Source organism: Pogona vitticeps, chromosome 2, assembly GCF_051106095.1.
Source record: "Pogona vitticeps strain Pit_001003342236 chromosome 2, PviZW2.1, whole genome shotgun sequence".
Taxonomy (NCBI): Eukaryota; Metazoa; Chordata; class Lepidosauria; order Squamata; family Agamidae; genus Pogona; species Pogona vitticeps.
The window spans coordinates 137,230,126-137,246,287 of NC_135784.1; the positions used below are offsets into that span (position 1 = coordinate 137,230,126).

Consider the following 16,162-nt stretch of genomic DNA (forward strand, 5'->3'; position numbering starts at 1 on the left):
GTGCTCAGGCGCATGTGTGAAGGGGTGGGGGAATGCTCACGGCGGTGCTGCCTGGCATGTGCAAAGCAGCTGTGGGGAGGGGAGTGCGTGCGGGGGTGGGCTGGGAGGTCTATCTCCACGACCTGGTCCGATTCGGGCCACGGACCGGTACCGGGCTGTGGACCAGGGGTTGACAATCTCCGACCTAAAGAATAATTTATATAAAAGATTATAAAAATCAGAACAGATTAATTACAAACTTCTCAAATCAGAAACTGCATATATCAAAAGCCAAACGCGTACTCTTTTATGTAAAGACCACATTTCTTCACAAGGCAATGTTATCATCCAGTGACCTTGTTTCCAGACTCAGCTGGAGCTAGCCAGTTGTTTTGCGATTTCTTTTAGCAGACTGCTGTTCAAACCTTGTTTTTAAAGCACAATGTCCGTTTTCAAGACGGTTTTGTTCTGTACACCCCCTTAATTATTTCAGCAGTCTATACACTCAACATTTCACATCTTGTCAGGTGTCAAAATTTCACGTCTATATTCTCTTCAGAACAGTGACTTCCAAATTTGGGCCTTATGTTCCTGGACAGCAACTTCCCAAAATCTGGACTGTTGGCTGTGCCGGGAAAGGCACCTTGGGCTTCGAGGTTGTGGGGAATCCACAGATCACTCACACTGCTTTGATTGACAGTGTAGGCTTCCTTTCATATACCTGTTTTCTTTTATAATTGCTGCCCCCTACAGGACCAATGAGGAGCTGGTGACATTCCTGTCTAAGTACCGGGACAAGAACTTCCTGAAATCTCACGGCCGAGATAATGCGAGGTAGTTCTTCTAGAGGGCTTGGCATTCACGGTGCATTGAAGCACACATGCTATTGTTACATTGACTTCATGGGGACAGGAAACTGAAAGGCTTAGGACTGGAGTAAAGATGTAATTTGTGACTCTGTGTCTTCATAGTCACAAATTATGCATCTGGTTGTTTTTCCATTTAGTTACCAACTTCCTTACATCTTTTGACTTTCTGCCTTTTGTTTTTCTTTGATTCTGTTGTGTCTGAGTTTCTCTCTCTTTCTTTCTTCAGGGCTGCACACCTTTTAAGAGTAAAACTGAAACCTCTAAGGTTTCTATTTAAAGCTTCAAAAATTAAAGCAATATTTATTAGGTCTTCTGTATAAGACTTGATGCCACATGATCATTTATTTTATTTAAGATGTATATTCTACGTGTACATTTTCCTCACTCCTGCTATTAGAACTCCAGCCACTGCCAAAACCAAATTAAAAATTAAAAATATGTTTACTCTACTTTTTCTCACACAAAAAAACAGTAGATAAATACATTGCAATGCAAAAGCTATAGACACCATTAGTTGTAAATTGATCATCTTAATGTTTTTCAGGCTTTCCTGTTCAATTTCTCTTGGTGGTGCCTGTTTATGGCAGGGTAGTTACTGATTTTACTTGCTGCTGCTTGAACACTACCTGTAGCTTCTCTGGAAAATATTTTCAGAATTGTATTGCTTACTGAAGCCTCTAGCACAGGATTTGGGAATGTGGCACCTTCCAGATATTGTTAGGCTAGAACTCCCAGCATCCTCTGCTAGTTAGGGCTGGTTAGGTCCATCATCTGGAGAGCCTCAAATCTCCTGTCCCTCGTCTAGCATATGCCACATTTTTCCGTTTATCTCTCTCTCTCTCTCTCTCACACACACACACACACCATTTATAAGACTGCCCCCCTTCTAACACACACACACACATACACATACACACACACACACACACACACACACACACACACACACACACACACACACACACATACTGTTTATAAGACTGCCCCCCCTTCTAACACCAAAATTAAGAAAACTTGGCTTTGAGGATTCAGCCTCTGGGCTCAGAACAGTCGGGCATTTTGAGCCCCTGTTGCATCTGAGCCTACAGGCTCCATCTCCAATTCCAATTGGTTTGTTCCGCATCAGCTGACATAAGTTCCATAAGGCTCGTGGCTGTAGGAAACTAAGCTTCATGGCTGAAGGAAGCCTGTTTACAGAGGCAAGGTATATGCCATTTTGTTCTAAGCTATCTCAGTTTACTTCTGTGTAAAAGATTCCTCTCAATTTTTAGTGTAATAATTATAGGAAAAAATAGCGTCTTATACACAGAAAAATGATAGCTCTCCTGGAGCATCCAAGCCTGATGTGTACAGTGAAATTCTTCTGCCTGTAATCTGTACATACGATGTTGGAGTTTTGACAGTCAAGAGAGCAGCTTTCCAGAATGCTTCCTCCTGTGATTTTAATGTAGGAAAAGTCCTTTGCTTTCTAATGAATCTGGACAATTCGTCTCTGCACAGGTTCATCAAGAAGCAGGGCCTAGACAGGCTTTTTCATGAGTGTGACACTCATATGTGGCGACTGGGTGAACGGCAGATCCCTGAGGGCATTGTGGTGGATGGTGGCTCAGATTGGTTCGCCCTCACACGTAGCTTTGTGGAGTATGTGGTCTACACCAGTGATCGACTGGTCTCCCAGCTGCAGCAGTTCTACACCTACACGCTTCTCCCAGCAGAGGTAAGTTGGCTGGTTCATGGGAGACACCCTTGGTGTCCTGGGGAGTGTTTTGGTTTGGAATGAAAGGTCCCTTGATTTTATTCCTACCAAAGTCCAGCAGCTGCCTTCTTATACTTTCTACAATATCAATATGTGTGATGCCTAGGGAGAAATATTAATTGCAGTCTCCTTATGAGTTAGTAGGAAATGCGCAACAAAGCAAAGCCAGCTATTGTCAGCCAGCTTTGTTTTATTATTGATTTTCTAAGCAGCAATTTAATATTCAAGCTTGTCTAGTTTCTCGGTAGGAAGGAACTCACAAGGAAACTTTTTTAAACATTCCCTCTGATGTTTCTTTGCACCTGCTCTGCACAGATACCAGGGTTGATTTGTTATGGAGCAGCGGGCATGAACAGATGTTGGTTTTGCAATTGCTGCCCTTCGAAAGCAACCGTAGCCTGATTAAGTTTGTTTGGCAAATTCTTAAGAGCTGTTTGAGGGAACATAGCGGAGACGCATTTTCCCAGATGTTTGCTTTCATGCATGTAAAGAAAAGAAAAGAAATTAGCTTTCTCAACAGTGGGAAAGCAGTCTAAAAAATTAGGAGTTTCCACAATGTGGTGGCAATATTCATGATGCAATTTATAGATATAATTTTCTTTTATTCTTCCTTTCTAGGAGGAAATTCTGAAAGGGGGAGCATAAAACAATATTCACATTATGATTTAGTGGGAAAGGAGAGAGATGATGGGGAGAATTTTCCAGAAGTCTTAAAATATCCATATTAATGTTTTTTTAATAACATTTTGATGCCGATTTCAACTCTGATTTAGATTGAATAACAACAATTTCCTTAATAATTTTCTTATTCTCATGTTCCTTATTCACACTCACAAGTGAATGTAGTAGAAATGTGAAAGTCTTGCTAGTTTTCGTTGTTGTGGGTTTTTCAGGCTCCTTGGCCGTGTTCTGAAGGTTGTTCTTCCTGATGTTTCACCAGTCTCTGTGGCCAGCATCTTCAGAGGACAGGAGTCGGAACTCTGTCCATGCTATGTTGCTGTTTGTTGCTAGTTTTCTCTTTCTTTTCAAGACATACCATCTCAGCACATTGAGGGACCATGTGTCAAGAATTCATCAGATCTCTTTTCTAGCACAAGACCCAGAAAACAAGCACCTTTTTTGGAGGTTTCTGCATTTTGCACAGATCATCTCTGTGAAAAAAAACAATGTCTTTCCTCTTTGTAAAGCTAAGCGAACAGAGGCAACAAGCAGAGAAAGACAAGTGAACAGCTCAAAAAAGATGCAAACAACACAGCAGCTGTGAAGCAGCAGCTGTATGTAGTTTAGTGCAGTTATGCCGTTTGCATCAACATTGTTCTCCTGATATGCAAATGAGCCACAGGAACAACTCCCACTCCACAGAGAGAGAGAGAGAGAGAGAGAGAGAGAGAGAGAGAGAGAGAGAGAGAGAGCAAAAAAACCCCACACCCTTTGCCATCTCACGGTTGAGGAAGAAGTGTTGATACTTCTTATTCCCTCTCACAAGAACAAGACAAGCAAGGATTTGCATCTCTAAATCATAGGGTGGTTTTTTTGGGGATGCCAAAAGCATGGATGGGGAACTTGGAGACTCCAGATATCGATAGACTGCTAATAATATTGTTACTGCTCCTGCGGCTACCACTGCTCCCATGACTCCAGGTGTTGAGGAACGACATAAAGAAACTCCATCTGTTTATAGATGGCCTGCCCGAATGGGGCTGATGGAACTCAGCATCTGGAGGACCACAGGCTCTGTAGTCCTAGGCTAGGATGCTGGAATGCAAAGGGGAGAGATCCAGAGTCCAATCCCGACTCTGCCCTGGCTATCCTGGTGCCAGCCTCATCCCGTCCTACTACACAGGGTCCTTGAGATGATGAAAATGTGCAGTGCTCTTAAGTTTCTTGGGGAGGAAGAATACAGTATCAGCGTAGTAGATGAAGAAACAGGAGAATTGTTTTCAAACTTGCTATGGCTGTGGACCATTATCTGTTTAAAATGGTCAGCTAAAGAAGCTGTGTGCATAGCAGAGGAGTCTGCAAATCCTTAATTGTGTGTGTCATTCATTCAAGGCCCCTGGCCCCCCCTCTAGTGGCGCACCCTGATGTAGCCAAATAAGAACGATCATTTCCTGGTAACTGTCAGATGTGGGCACGTTTTTAGCAACTGGAAAGTGCTGGAGAAGGGGGAAAGTCCCCTTTTGTAACTCGGCTTTAGGCTGAACTGTGCAGACCGAATGACGCATCTCAAGCAAGCTGCCGTGGCTTTTCTTATTACAGAGCGTGCCAGTGTTTGCAGAATGCACAGCATCTCTACCCTCCCTCCCACCCCAGTCTGCACTTTAAATGATGGTGGTCAGTGGCTACAACAAGGTGTACTTTGGGTGTCGATGGCAGTGCTTTGCTCATAGGGAGGGGGGGCTGCCATGTTGCTCACCCTGAGTTTCATGTGCTTTCTTTTTCTTTTTTCCTCCCTGCATACAGTCTTTTTTTCATACCGTCCTGGAGAACAGCCATGCCTGTGAGACCCTCGTAGACAACAACCTCCGGGTGACAAACTGGAACCGCAAGCTGGGCTGCAAATGTCAGTATAAGCACATTGTCGACTGGTGTGGCTGCTCGCCCAATGACTTCAAACCGCAGGACTTCCTCCGACTGCAGGTGCTCCAGGCTTTCCTCCTTTTCAACTCCACAGTTTGGCTCTTTTCCTCCTCTCGGCATCTAATCGGTCGCCCCTTTCTTACATGCCATGGGCTCTGCTGAGATGTGCAACAAAAAACAACAAAAAATGTAAAAACCAAAGCATTGTGACCCTTCGAAGATTAACAGATTTATTTGTGTGTAAGCTTTTATTGACTACTGTCCACTTACTCAGCCATGGAAGTTCATACTGAAATAAATCTGTTGGCCTTTCAGGCACAATACCCGTTTTTATATTTGGCTATGATGATGATGATGTTGTTGTTGTTGAAAAAGACTAATATGGCTACCTCTTTGAAAATGTCTTCATTAAGAGAAATTATACTGCCCTGGAAGAAGGATCCGCCCCACTCTTATCCTGGTTATTATATGGACCACAGGAGCCTTCCCTGGGGCTTCTACAGAGATGGGAAATAGGTCGCCTTCCCAGGATCCTTGGACTGCAGCTCCCATCAGCCTTCACCTAGGACAGTGGTTCTTAACCTTTGTTACTCGGATGCTTTTGAACTGCAACTCCCAGAAACTCTAGTCAGGACAGCTGGTAGTAAAGGCTTCTGGGAGTTGCAGTCCAAAACTCCTGAGTAACCCAAGGTTAAGAACCAGTGACCTAGGACTCTGCCGGCTAGGGCAGCTGGGAGTTGCAGTCCAGCAGCATCAGGAGGGCCACCCATCCTTTGCCCTGGTCCAGGTAGGAAGCAGCATGACAGGAAGTGCTAAGATGACCATGGAGGGAAGGAGTTGTTAGGAGCTGATAGAAAGAGGACTTGGGGTTAGGGTGTGAGAGGAAAAGGGAAATGAGACCTGGTTGAAAGGTGAGGATTCAAGATGAGGAGTTCAAGCCTGAAATTTTATAGAATTCTTGAGAGGAAACCAGTGGAGGGAGTTAAAAGTGTGGCTCTTTGAGTGTAGGCAGAAGAAACCAGGGGTTGGCTTGGTGCAAGGAGACAGGCTGTACAAGAAAAGAGGTCTTGATCCAGGGGCAGTTATCTGAGGCCACATAAATCAGTTGGCTCTGCTTTCTGAGGATGCTTCTGTTCAGGCTGCCAGGAACAGCTCCTTCCATTCTGTGTCTTCTCAGAACTGAGCAAAGATTCTCAGGACAATGAAATGGTTTACAGAGCAAACCCTAGTGACCTGGATAAATGATGTAAAAGTCATTCTGTTCACAAGAGTTTGGAAGCTATGCTGACTTGTTAAAATGCTCTTCCAAGAGAGCTTCTGACACTGTTTTATGAGAATTGCTTTGTATTAGGAGCACGACATTCATGCAGCATTCTGTAGCTTTCAAGAACTGTGTTTAATATGATTAAGCCTGGGGAATGACCTTATAGTTGATTCAGTAACACATGTATATTTCTGACAGTTCATGAGGCTCAGGTTGACACTTACACTGTGTAACAGCAGCTACTTGCTGGGAATTGGTTCCTTGCTCCTTTTTTCCCCTTAATCGCTTTGCCTGGGTCTCCCAAACAGGAATTTCTAGGACCTCAAATGGTGACCAAAAGAGGCTAGGAAGGGTTTTGGACAATTATCTTCCAGAATCCTCTGGTAAGCATGACCACACCGTGACATTTCTGGGAGTTGTGGTCTGAAAGGATAACTTTTCCAAGCTGGAATAACAACAGATGGGGTGTATCCTATAATGGTTGTATTCTTTTCATTTTCTCTTCTGTAATGTCAGTGTAATTTTCTGAGCAGTGCTGAAGAGTTTTCTTTTCTTGGGTCCTTTTGATTGTTTGTTTCTAATAACTGTCTTAAATTTAACTGTTTTTTGACAGCTTAAAGGTGTGGCCCAAATGTTGTGACTAAAACACTCCCCCTCCAAACCCCTCATTATCTGTGTCTTTTCAGCAACTCTCCAGACCCACGTTCTTTGCCAGAAAGTTTGAATCCACCATCAACCAGGAAGTCCTGGAGATCCTGGACTCTCATCTCTATGGTAACTACCCACCTAACACACCAGCCCTCAAGGCCTATTGGGAGAGTGTCTATGATCGTGTGGATGGGCTGAGTGGGCTCAGCGACGTCACCCTGACTGTGTACACATCCTTCTCCAGGCTGGGGCTACAGAAAGTGATGTCTACGCCACCGCAGAGAGAGGAGAGGCTTTGCAGGTAGTTTCAACTGGCTGCTAAATATGGAGCTCTCTGTCAGCATTGGGGTGAAGTAAAACTTTGTGATTCAGTTCCTGAACTGAACATCAGTCATTGGGCTCAGAGGGAAAGGTACCATCTGCTATGCCAAAGTTTCCATTAAAAAAATAAAACTCTTCAAGGCTTCTGTATTCCCGTGGAAGAATGTGGCCCTGTATCCTTGAAGATGGGTAATATCAGAGAGCCCGTTGTTTACAATCCTTGGAGTGAGGATTGAGACTTGATGCAGGACTTCCCTGGGCCATTAAACTCATGAGTTGATCTTGGTCCAGTCGCTCTCTCACAGCCTGACCTTCCTCACCAGAGGAGAGATGAAATATTGTATAAATGCAGCATGCACACACCCATACCTGATTACTTTTCACCTGGAAAAAAAAACCTGGAAAAGGTTGCCATAAGTCAGGATTGACTTGACGGCACTTGGACTGTTATTATAGGAGGAGGCAAGCCTGTGACCCCTGACTCCCCGACAGAGACTGAAGCTTCGGGCCTCCTGATTGGTGAGCAGAGGGTGAGCCCCACTTAACTCAGCTGGACTTATTTCTGAGTAGACATGGATCAGATTTCATTGTGAAGTCCCTGGACTGACTCTCATTGAGCTGACTAGATTATGGGAGCTACTCTTTCAGCCCCAGTGCCATATTGTGGGAGGGGGGGGGCAGTAATATTTGCCGACCTGTCCCGTAGGTTGCTGAAAGGACTGCAGTTAGGTTGTGCCTGTGGAAATGCCTTGAATTGTTCAAAGTGTTCCATAAATTGTTATCCTCCTTACCATGATTGTTCTTTTCTTTCTCTAGGTTTGAGCCACAGGGCTTCCCGTCCAGTGTGCACCTCTATTTCTACGATGACCATTTCCAGGGCTATCTGGTGACTCAGGAAGTGCAGAATTCTGTAACTCGGCAGGCAGAATCTTTAGAGATATGGATGATGCCTCGAGGGGCTCTGAAGCTGGCAGGTCATGGCAGGCAAACTAACCGTTTGCAGAATCTCGAGGTAGGCTTTCTTTTTCCATCACCCTGCTGCTGATCTCTCCTTTCTCAAATCTGCTCAATCTTGCTCCCTACTGCTCTGTTCTATCAATATAAACACATCTGAAAGGAAGAGTGCTCTGTTATGGAGCCTTGTGGCACAGTGGTTAAACTGCAGTACTGCAGCCAAGACTACGCTCACAACCTGAGTTCAATCCCAATGGCCTGAGGTAGCCTTCCATCCTTCTGATGTTAGTAAATGGAGGATCCAGCTTTTGGGGAGGCAGACAGTGTGTAGCCTGCATAATCAAATTGTAAACCACTCAGAGAGCGGTTTAAGCACTATGGGGGTGGTATATAAGCATCAGTACAGTCTGAAAGGCAAAATCAAATTTAGTTCCTTATTTGGAAACAACCTGATATAAAAATGAATGGGAAGCAGAGACCGTAGATGCATTAACATTAAGGAGTGCTGTGAGTTAATGGCCATTTCAGTTCATTCAAGTTCTTTTTCAAGGGGAAAAAGAACATGAATTCCTTTCTTTAAAATTTGGTAGCTGCAGGTTCAGCGGTTTGAGGTCTTATAATAATCATGTGTCACCAAGTCAACTTTGACTTATGGTGACCCTTTTCAGAGCTTTCCAGGTTAAGAATACTTCCAAGTCATTTGCTATTCCCTTCTTGGGGGTGCCCTGCGACTGTGCAGCTTGCCACACAGGGCTGGCTCTACTCACAGGAGGCTTAGCGAGAAATCAAACTCCCAGCCTCTGGCTCTACGGCCAGAGACCTAAACCACTGAGCTATCCAGCCAGCACTTTTGAGCTCTACAGGCAACACACACCTATAAATATTGAACAGGATGCTGGCCATTCTTTCTGTAATAATAGACAGGCTGTGCAAACAGAATGGTTTCATCTCTACTTTTCCATACAGTTTTTCTGTAATTGTAAAGGTATATCAGCTTTATGTACGATAAAGTTGCCTTCTCCATTATTTTCAAGAGAGTTTGCCGTCTTCAAGATTTCCATTTGACAGGCAATCTGTGCCAAGCAAAAGGGCACATACACAGAAAAGCAATAAGAGTTCATCCTTTTTGAAATGGTCTTCTGTACAGGCTGCCCCCTTGATAAAGTTCTCAAGGGAACCGCTTTTCCATGTTCAATGTTTAGTGTGGCTGTGGGGAATATGGATACCATAACCAGAGCGTTGAAATTTTGGACAATAACTTCCAGCATGCCCTGGAGAGACTCCTCTTGGTGGATTTTGGGGATTACGGCCCAAAGCAATAATGAGGCAGTCTTTCTATGTTCATGACCATAACCCTGTGGGTGGCCTTGATCATGCGGGTCTCTCACATCCCACTGGCACTGTGTTGAAAAGGATGGTGTACTGTGGGGTTGGCCTACACAATGGCCTGTGCTTGTGAAGGAGAGAACGACAGAGAAAATATATTCTGCAGGGGCCAGTGAAGATGTGAAGCAAGCCTTACAGAAGGCAAATTCTTGAATCTTGTGTTGAGGTGATAAGGAACCTTCCCATTTAGGTAAACATTTAATGGCTGAATTAAAACAATAATTTTTTTTCTCTAGCGGGATGTGGAATAAAAGTGTGCTTTTTAGATTAATATTGTCTTTGAATCCATTGTTTCTATTTATATGTAGTACCTTTTGGGGAGGTTTTATAGTCAGCAGGACATAATCTGTTGGGAGAGTCCATGACAAAACTGGCAGGTTTTACTGCCTTCCAAGTCATGGGTGTATATTCTTGCTAATTCTGAGGATCTCCTTTCTTCCCCCCCTCCCGCCCCCTACAGGTAGGCACAGAATGGGATCCCAAAGAGAGGATCTTCCGCAACTTTGGTGGCTTGATTGGGCCTTTTGATGAGCCGGTAGCCATGCAGAAATGGGCACGAGGCCCCAATCTCACAGCCACTGTTGTCTGGATCGACCCGACCTATGTCATTGCCACGTCCTATGACATCACAGTTGATGCAGAGGCTGAGTGCACACAGTACAAGCCGCCCCTCAACCGACCCCTCCGTCCGGGAGTGTGGACCATCCGTCTCCTCCAGTTTTGGGAGCCATTGGGAGAGAGTCAGTTCTTAGTAGTCCCACAGACCTTCAACCACAAGCAGCCTCTGAGGAAAGGTGAGGAAGCCAAGCTGTGGGGCGGAGTTGCTGTTTGGCATTGAAAATGATGATGTGTACTCTTGAGGATTTCACAGAAAGCAGAAGGTTTGCCACATAGGAAGCCCTGCCAATCCTCGCTCCGCACTGAGGACACCTGTGTGATAAGTTTGTTTCTAAATGCAGGGTTGTCTCACTCACATGTTAGGTTGGTAGCTGCATGTTTGAAAGTCTGTGACTAGAGCCTAGCTGGGCTTCCTTGCTCCCTGCCTCCTTCGCTTGTTCTCATGTACGAGCAATCTTGGTTCCTCGATGTACTAATATATGCAGTGCAAATATGAATCTGAATGGCTTTCAGAGTGTAAAAAGTGACAACAACAGATGGGGAGGGGCTAGACTCTCTCTAAGTATCAAGGCAGGTGGCCATGAAGAAACAGGTATGAGGTTGGCTGCTTCTAGCACTGCCTGACAGTTGCCCCAAAGTATCAGGCAAGTCGTAAGTCTGTTACTGGCCAGAATGCCTATGCACTCTAGGCAGAGGGCGAGGCAGACAGCTACACTATTTGTGGCGATGAATTCCACCCTTTTCTCAGGATGTAGAGTTGGAGTGATGGGAGACTAGAAGCAGGGTCCGGACAACAAAACCCTCCAACGTACTTTTGAGAGCCTGTGTGAGGGCCAGTGTGTCCCTGCTAATCTTTCTTCTTGTGTTCTGGCTCAGATGACGGCAAATGGCTGCACGCCGGTCCTCCCCGTAATGAATACATGGACCAGAATTTCCAGGGCCTGGCTGGGATCCTGAGCCTCCCCCGTCTAGAGGAAAACGGGAGAGGCTCCCATCATCACGCGCAGCTGGTGGGACAGGCTCTAGAGAACTGGACGGACAGCAGCATCAGCAACTTCTGGACAGTGGCTGGCCTCTGTGCAGTGAGCCCTTCCAGCTGCTCCACCTTGGAGCTTTGTAGCAAGACATCCTGGAGCTCGCTGTCCCCAGACCCAAAATCGGAACTGGGGACCATCAAGCCCGATGGGCGTCTGAGGTAGCATGGGCAGCCGGCAGCACATTTTGGGGATCAAGAAAGCGTCCTCCCCCACCCACCTCTTGGCTGACGTGGGGATAGGGCCGAGGTGCCTCCCTCCTCTTCACAGGGAGAACTCTTGACTCAACATAGTCTTGTGAAGATGCACCATTTTCACACGAGCAACCTTGAAGAAGGAATCCTTAAGAAAGCAGACGAAGCAACCTCGTCCGCCTGTGGTGTAACGATGCTGCAGAGGTAGAGGGACTGGACACACACACATACATACACACCAGTCTCGGGACTGGCTGGAGAGAAGGAGTGGACTGGAGGAGCTGGTATATTTAGGAAGCCAAGCTTTGGAAACTTTCAAGCATGGCAATTAAAAACGTCCAACTTCCTGGCTCCACCGTACTTAACGTCAGTACGTACACCCTTCTGGACTGTGGACAGTGATGCTCTGCAAAACTCTGACTCTTTGTTCCCAAATGGTTGCTGGCAGAGGATTTGGGGAAATGGTGGGATGGGGTAAACGGGGAAAGCAGGAGGCCAAGCTAGCACTGAGTGCGTCTGTTGGTCCTCTGTGCAGGTTGGTACTGGCTTGACGGGCCTCCCTCCTCTCCTCCTGCTCCATCCTTCTCCATTCCTATTTTTTATACATATGTATGTATATATGAGAACAAAGTGCAATAGAGACTCCTGCCATCCCTCCCTGCCATGCTCTGCTCCCCACTCCGCTTTCAGTGTTTCCATTTCCTTTTTTTTTTTTACACTGTAATGTAATCTTGTGCCCTTCGGTTTTGTAAGGGTGGGAGGGAGGGTATAGTACTTGCTGCTCTCCTATCAGTGTTGAGTGTTTGGAAATTGCTGCTGGCATTTGGGAAAGATTCCCCCCTTCCCGCTTCCTGTTCTCCACAGAGAGCTGCTTTCACTCCTTAGTTGAAAAGCAAGGAGGGAACTAAGACTCTTCTGCAGCAGCCGTGCCAAGGCAGTGGAACTGCCAACTGTGCCAAGCCAATGTATCTGCAAGGGTTCTTTGCACCCGGTTGCAAACCTCATTGCTGGCCTTTCCTGTCGTTCTTCCTCTTTTCGCCCTGAAGTCTAGCCATCCGTCTGTGTATTCGTGGTTTGTTACAGAACTGGAGAAATGGCCCTGCCTCTCCCATGCGGAGGGCCCCGAACCCGGTGGCAAGGAGGTCACAACAAAGCACCAAGTTCTCTTGCCCTTGGACCAACAGATCTACCCACAAGCTTTTTATGCCGTGAGCTGTTGCCACTGGCCCTGGGCTACTTTTCTTCTTCCTTCAGCTGGCTTGACCGTTAATCTCGCAGGCTGATGGGCGATTCTGGGAATTACAGGGCAAAAAAAGGGGGGGGGGAGAAAAAGGGTAACGTTTTCAACCTTTTGCTGTGGACTGGTATGCCCTTCCGCACAATCCTTTTCATTCTGAGAAAGTCTAGGGAGCATCATATGTGGCCGTCCCTATACATGCCACTTTCAGTGGAGATCCTTGCCCTCTGAAGTTGTGCCGCCCAACCAAAAGCAGTATTCCCATCTGCAGAGAGCAATCTTGCCTGTATTGAATGTTGTCTAATGTCTAATGATACTTCATCTCCTGATCTGATCTTTCACATGTATCCTAGTATCCAGAGTTAATGACACCCTGCTGAATTGGGAATAGCCGTGTCTTGGCTAATTTTCCCTGTCGGTTGTTCCAAATTGAAAATGTTTAGACAAAATATTCTCTATTGCAGTATTGTTTATCTTTAATGTGTGCCATATCAGATTCCAGAGGGAAAACAGATGTGAGAACTTAAGCAGTTTGGGGTCTGCTTAAGTCCCATCAGCCCCAGCTGGTGTGACCCCTGGCCAGAGATGATGGGGGTTGTAATTCAGTGAAATCAGGAGCGAACCACCGTTCCCCACCCTGAACCCAAATGGTTTGACGTAGGGAGGAGCCGTGGCTACTTCTGAAAAGTTTTTCAGGAGGTGCTTACGTCCCCCTCCATTTCAATTGGATCCTGAGGTTCAGAGGTCTGATGTCTCTGCTGGATTTTAAGAATGTTCTGATCTCAGGATTCGCTCTGAGCCTTTCAAGAGAGCAGGCTTCCCTCATTTTTTTCAAAGCCTGGCTGTCATTTCTTCCCTGAATTAAACATGCAGTTTGCCCACCATCTCCAGTTCTGGAAGTTCTTTGGAGTTTTGAGAGCTGTGCTGGAGCTAAGCACCGCCATCTAAAACAAACAAACCTAAGAACATTGGCCAGACCAATGGCGTCATTGATTAGGACCAATTCTGACCTGTCTCTGCTCAGTAAATTCTGCTTGGATTTCCAGGGGTCAGGGGAAATGGGGACAGCAGCACCTCTTAGTCTGGAAGAGGGACTCCTTCCGTGTGTTCTGAGCCGAGGAAGCAGGCAGAGCTTGAGCTGAAACCTCTTCCCCCCACACACACACACACCCAAAAAAGTGACAAAAGCTTTTGTGTCAGAAGCATTATGTAAAGTTGTCTTAAATATGCAACACAAAATATATCTATATCTCTACAGTGTGAAGATTGGATTCTTTTAGCAGGCTGCCTTTTCCCTTGGTGTGCTGAAGAGGGAAAAAAAGATGGATTACTTGGGTGATAAGGAAAGCAGTTGCTTTCATTAGACTGCTTGAGCGATGTATAAAGAGAAGTGGCTTGCCGTGGTGGGAGAGAGATTCCAGTGGTCAAAACCAGCTTCCAAAGAGCTTAACCTTCCCTGTCAACCAGGAGGATTACAGGGTGTTTTGAAGTTTCTGGCTGCCTCCAGCTAAAACCTTTTGCGATCCTTCTGGTCTTACCATCTGGAAATGGAGTTGAGAGATTCAGCTTGTCCAGAATTTTATCTTGTTTAGCAATCACTGTGCAAATTGAGCAGATTCAAAGTTAATTCATATCCTGAATGATATGAAAAAAGATAGAAGGCCCCAGTTCTTAAAACTGGGAGGATTTTTATGGAAGCTCTAAGCTTTATAGTAAAGTCCACTGGCATGGTTCAAAGGCTGAAACGGGAGTGCTGCCATGTGAGTCATAATTCTCCAATATTACCTGTTATAATTTTCTTTTATGCCGCATGCATTTTTTCGCAAGCAAGACTGTGGAGTTTTGCACCCACACCAAACCAAGGCATTGAATTATTTGACAAAAAAGCCAAACCAAAACCTTGACCTTCTGAGACCCACTCAGTCGTCAGACTAAAATAAAATGAGGCTTCTAGTACTTAGGGTTGTGGGAAATGTGGAGTTCTTAGAAGTAGTGTTGATCCTTGGGAATGGAATGGATGCCCATCTTTGTTTTTCATAATACCTGCCTGGAGCTGTTGAGATCAGACTGACTTGGGATGCTCACAGCCCTTCGAAATAATAACTAGGCACATTTGAGATACTGTACCAGAGGAAGTCCAGCCCTAGCATTTGCGTGAGTGACAGGCGAAGGAGAGAGGAGAGTTTATGCAAGAGACTAGTGAAGAAATAATAGGATCTATTTGTTACATACAGCACTGATGCTACCTGTCTGTCATGGGTTTGGAGGGAAAGTTCCATCCTATGGGGAGTGGAAGGCGGGACATCAGGAGGAGGGGCTGTACTGTATAAATATGTGATGCCTGTGTGGTGAAGAGAGGAGATGCTGAGAGACACTGGGTTGTGACGAAGCAGCAGCTGGGAAGGAGAAGCTGTTGTGGGAGTCTGTGTGTCAGACAGGGTACTACTGTGTGTCAGAGTACCAACCTGATAGGTTCAGGTGTCTGTTGGTTAGCCAGAACTGATAGGTTCAGGGTCTGTGCTTCAAGTTAAGGGTTCTGGGTGAACCAAACTGTATGCTTGTATGAGTGAGAATAAGCCACGTTACTTTATATTATTCACCTGATTGTTTATTTTTCCCTGTGTGTATTTAAAATAAACCTTATTCTTTTATTGTTTAAAAATCCATCCCTGGTCTGTGTGACTTCTTAAGGGGAATGGTTGGTGGCAGCTTAGTGTAACTGTGTGACATATCCCAGTAGGTCTGGGTTTGTCACATTGATTGGTGTCCAGCGTGTGGGATACGACTGGTCCAGTTGTCCAGTGGTCCAGCAAAGCCTTGGCAAGTGTGCCCAGAGCAAGGGGGGTCTAGTCAGGGACAGTCTGAGGCGCGTAGGTAATCTTCTAGGTGTACCTCACGGGGAGGTGCGCTAGTAGAAGAACGTGCCAACTGGGGAGACTTAGATTAAGGTGCTCTGAGGCAGCCTAGTTTTGGCGGGAAAAAGCTGAGGCAAAACTGCATAGTAACAGTGAGCTAGCTTGCCAGCTGAGAGGCCCAGCAGAGGGGGGTAGGCTCTGACTTGATACTGTTGCAAGTTAGTGCTGAAGAACAGCAGCAATCTCTAGGGAGAGCTGGTTCTGAGGCAAAAAGGAAAAAAGTGGTCGTTTTATTCTGAGGCTTGAATTTTTAAAGCAGCCTGTTCTGAGGGGGGTTATGCCCTTGACTCGAAGCCAAGTAGCAGAAATGAGTGAAGTAAAAGACCCCCAGATTGATCAAGGTTCTGAGGATGAATTTGGCTCAGTGCAGGGTGACAGCACAGGAGAGCAGAACCCAGAACTCAGAA

At 45.7% G+C, this 16,162-nt stretch overlaps 1 protein-coding gene across 2 annotated transcripts in view; it reads left to right on the top strand.

Annotated features, from left to right (window-relative positions):
- XYLT2 (xylosyltransferase 2) overlaps nucleotides 1-14,100 on the top strand; it is a 40,501-nt gene extending 26,401 nt beyond the window's left edge. Inside the window, exons 5-11 of one of the 2 annotated variants that reach the window (XM_072990601.2) lie at nucleotides 733-813; nucleotides 2,349-2,565; nucleotides 5,068-5,244; nucleotides 7,135-7,397; nucleotides 8,234-8,429; nucleotides 10,218-10,551; nucleotides 11,252-14,100. In XM_072990601.2, coding sequence (XP_072846702.2) covers nucleotides 733-813; nucleotides 2,349-2,565; nucleotides 5,068-5,244; nucleotides 7,135-7,397; nucleotides 8,234-8,429; nucleotides 10,218-10,551; nucleotides 11,252-11,574 — 1,591 coding nt within the window. In that variant the 3' untranslated portion in view covers nucleotides 11,575-14,100. The remainder of the gene's footprint in view (nucleotides 1-732; nucleotides 814-2,348; nucleotides 2,566-5,067; nucleotides 5,245-7,134; nucleotides 7,398-8,233; nucleotides 8,430-10,217; nucleotides 10,552-11,251) is intronic. The other variant, XM_078386074.1, reaches the window with a different exon arrangement.
- The last annotated feature ends 2,062 nt before the right edge of the window (nucleotides 14,101-16,162 follow it).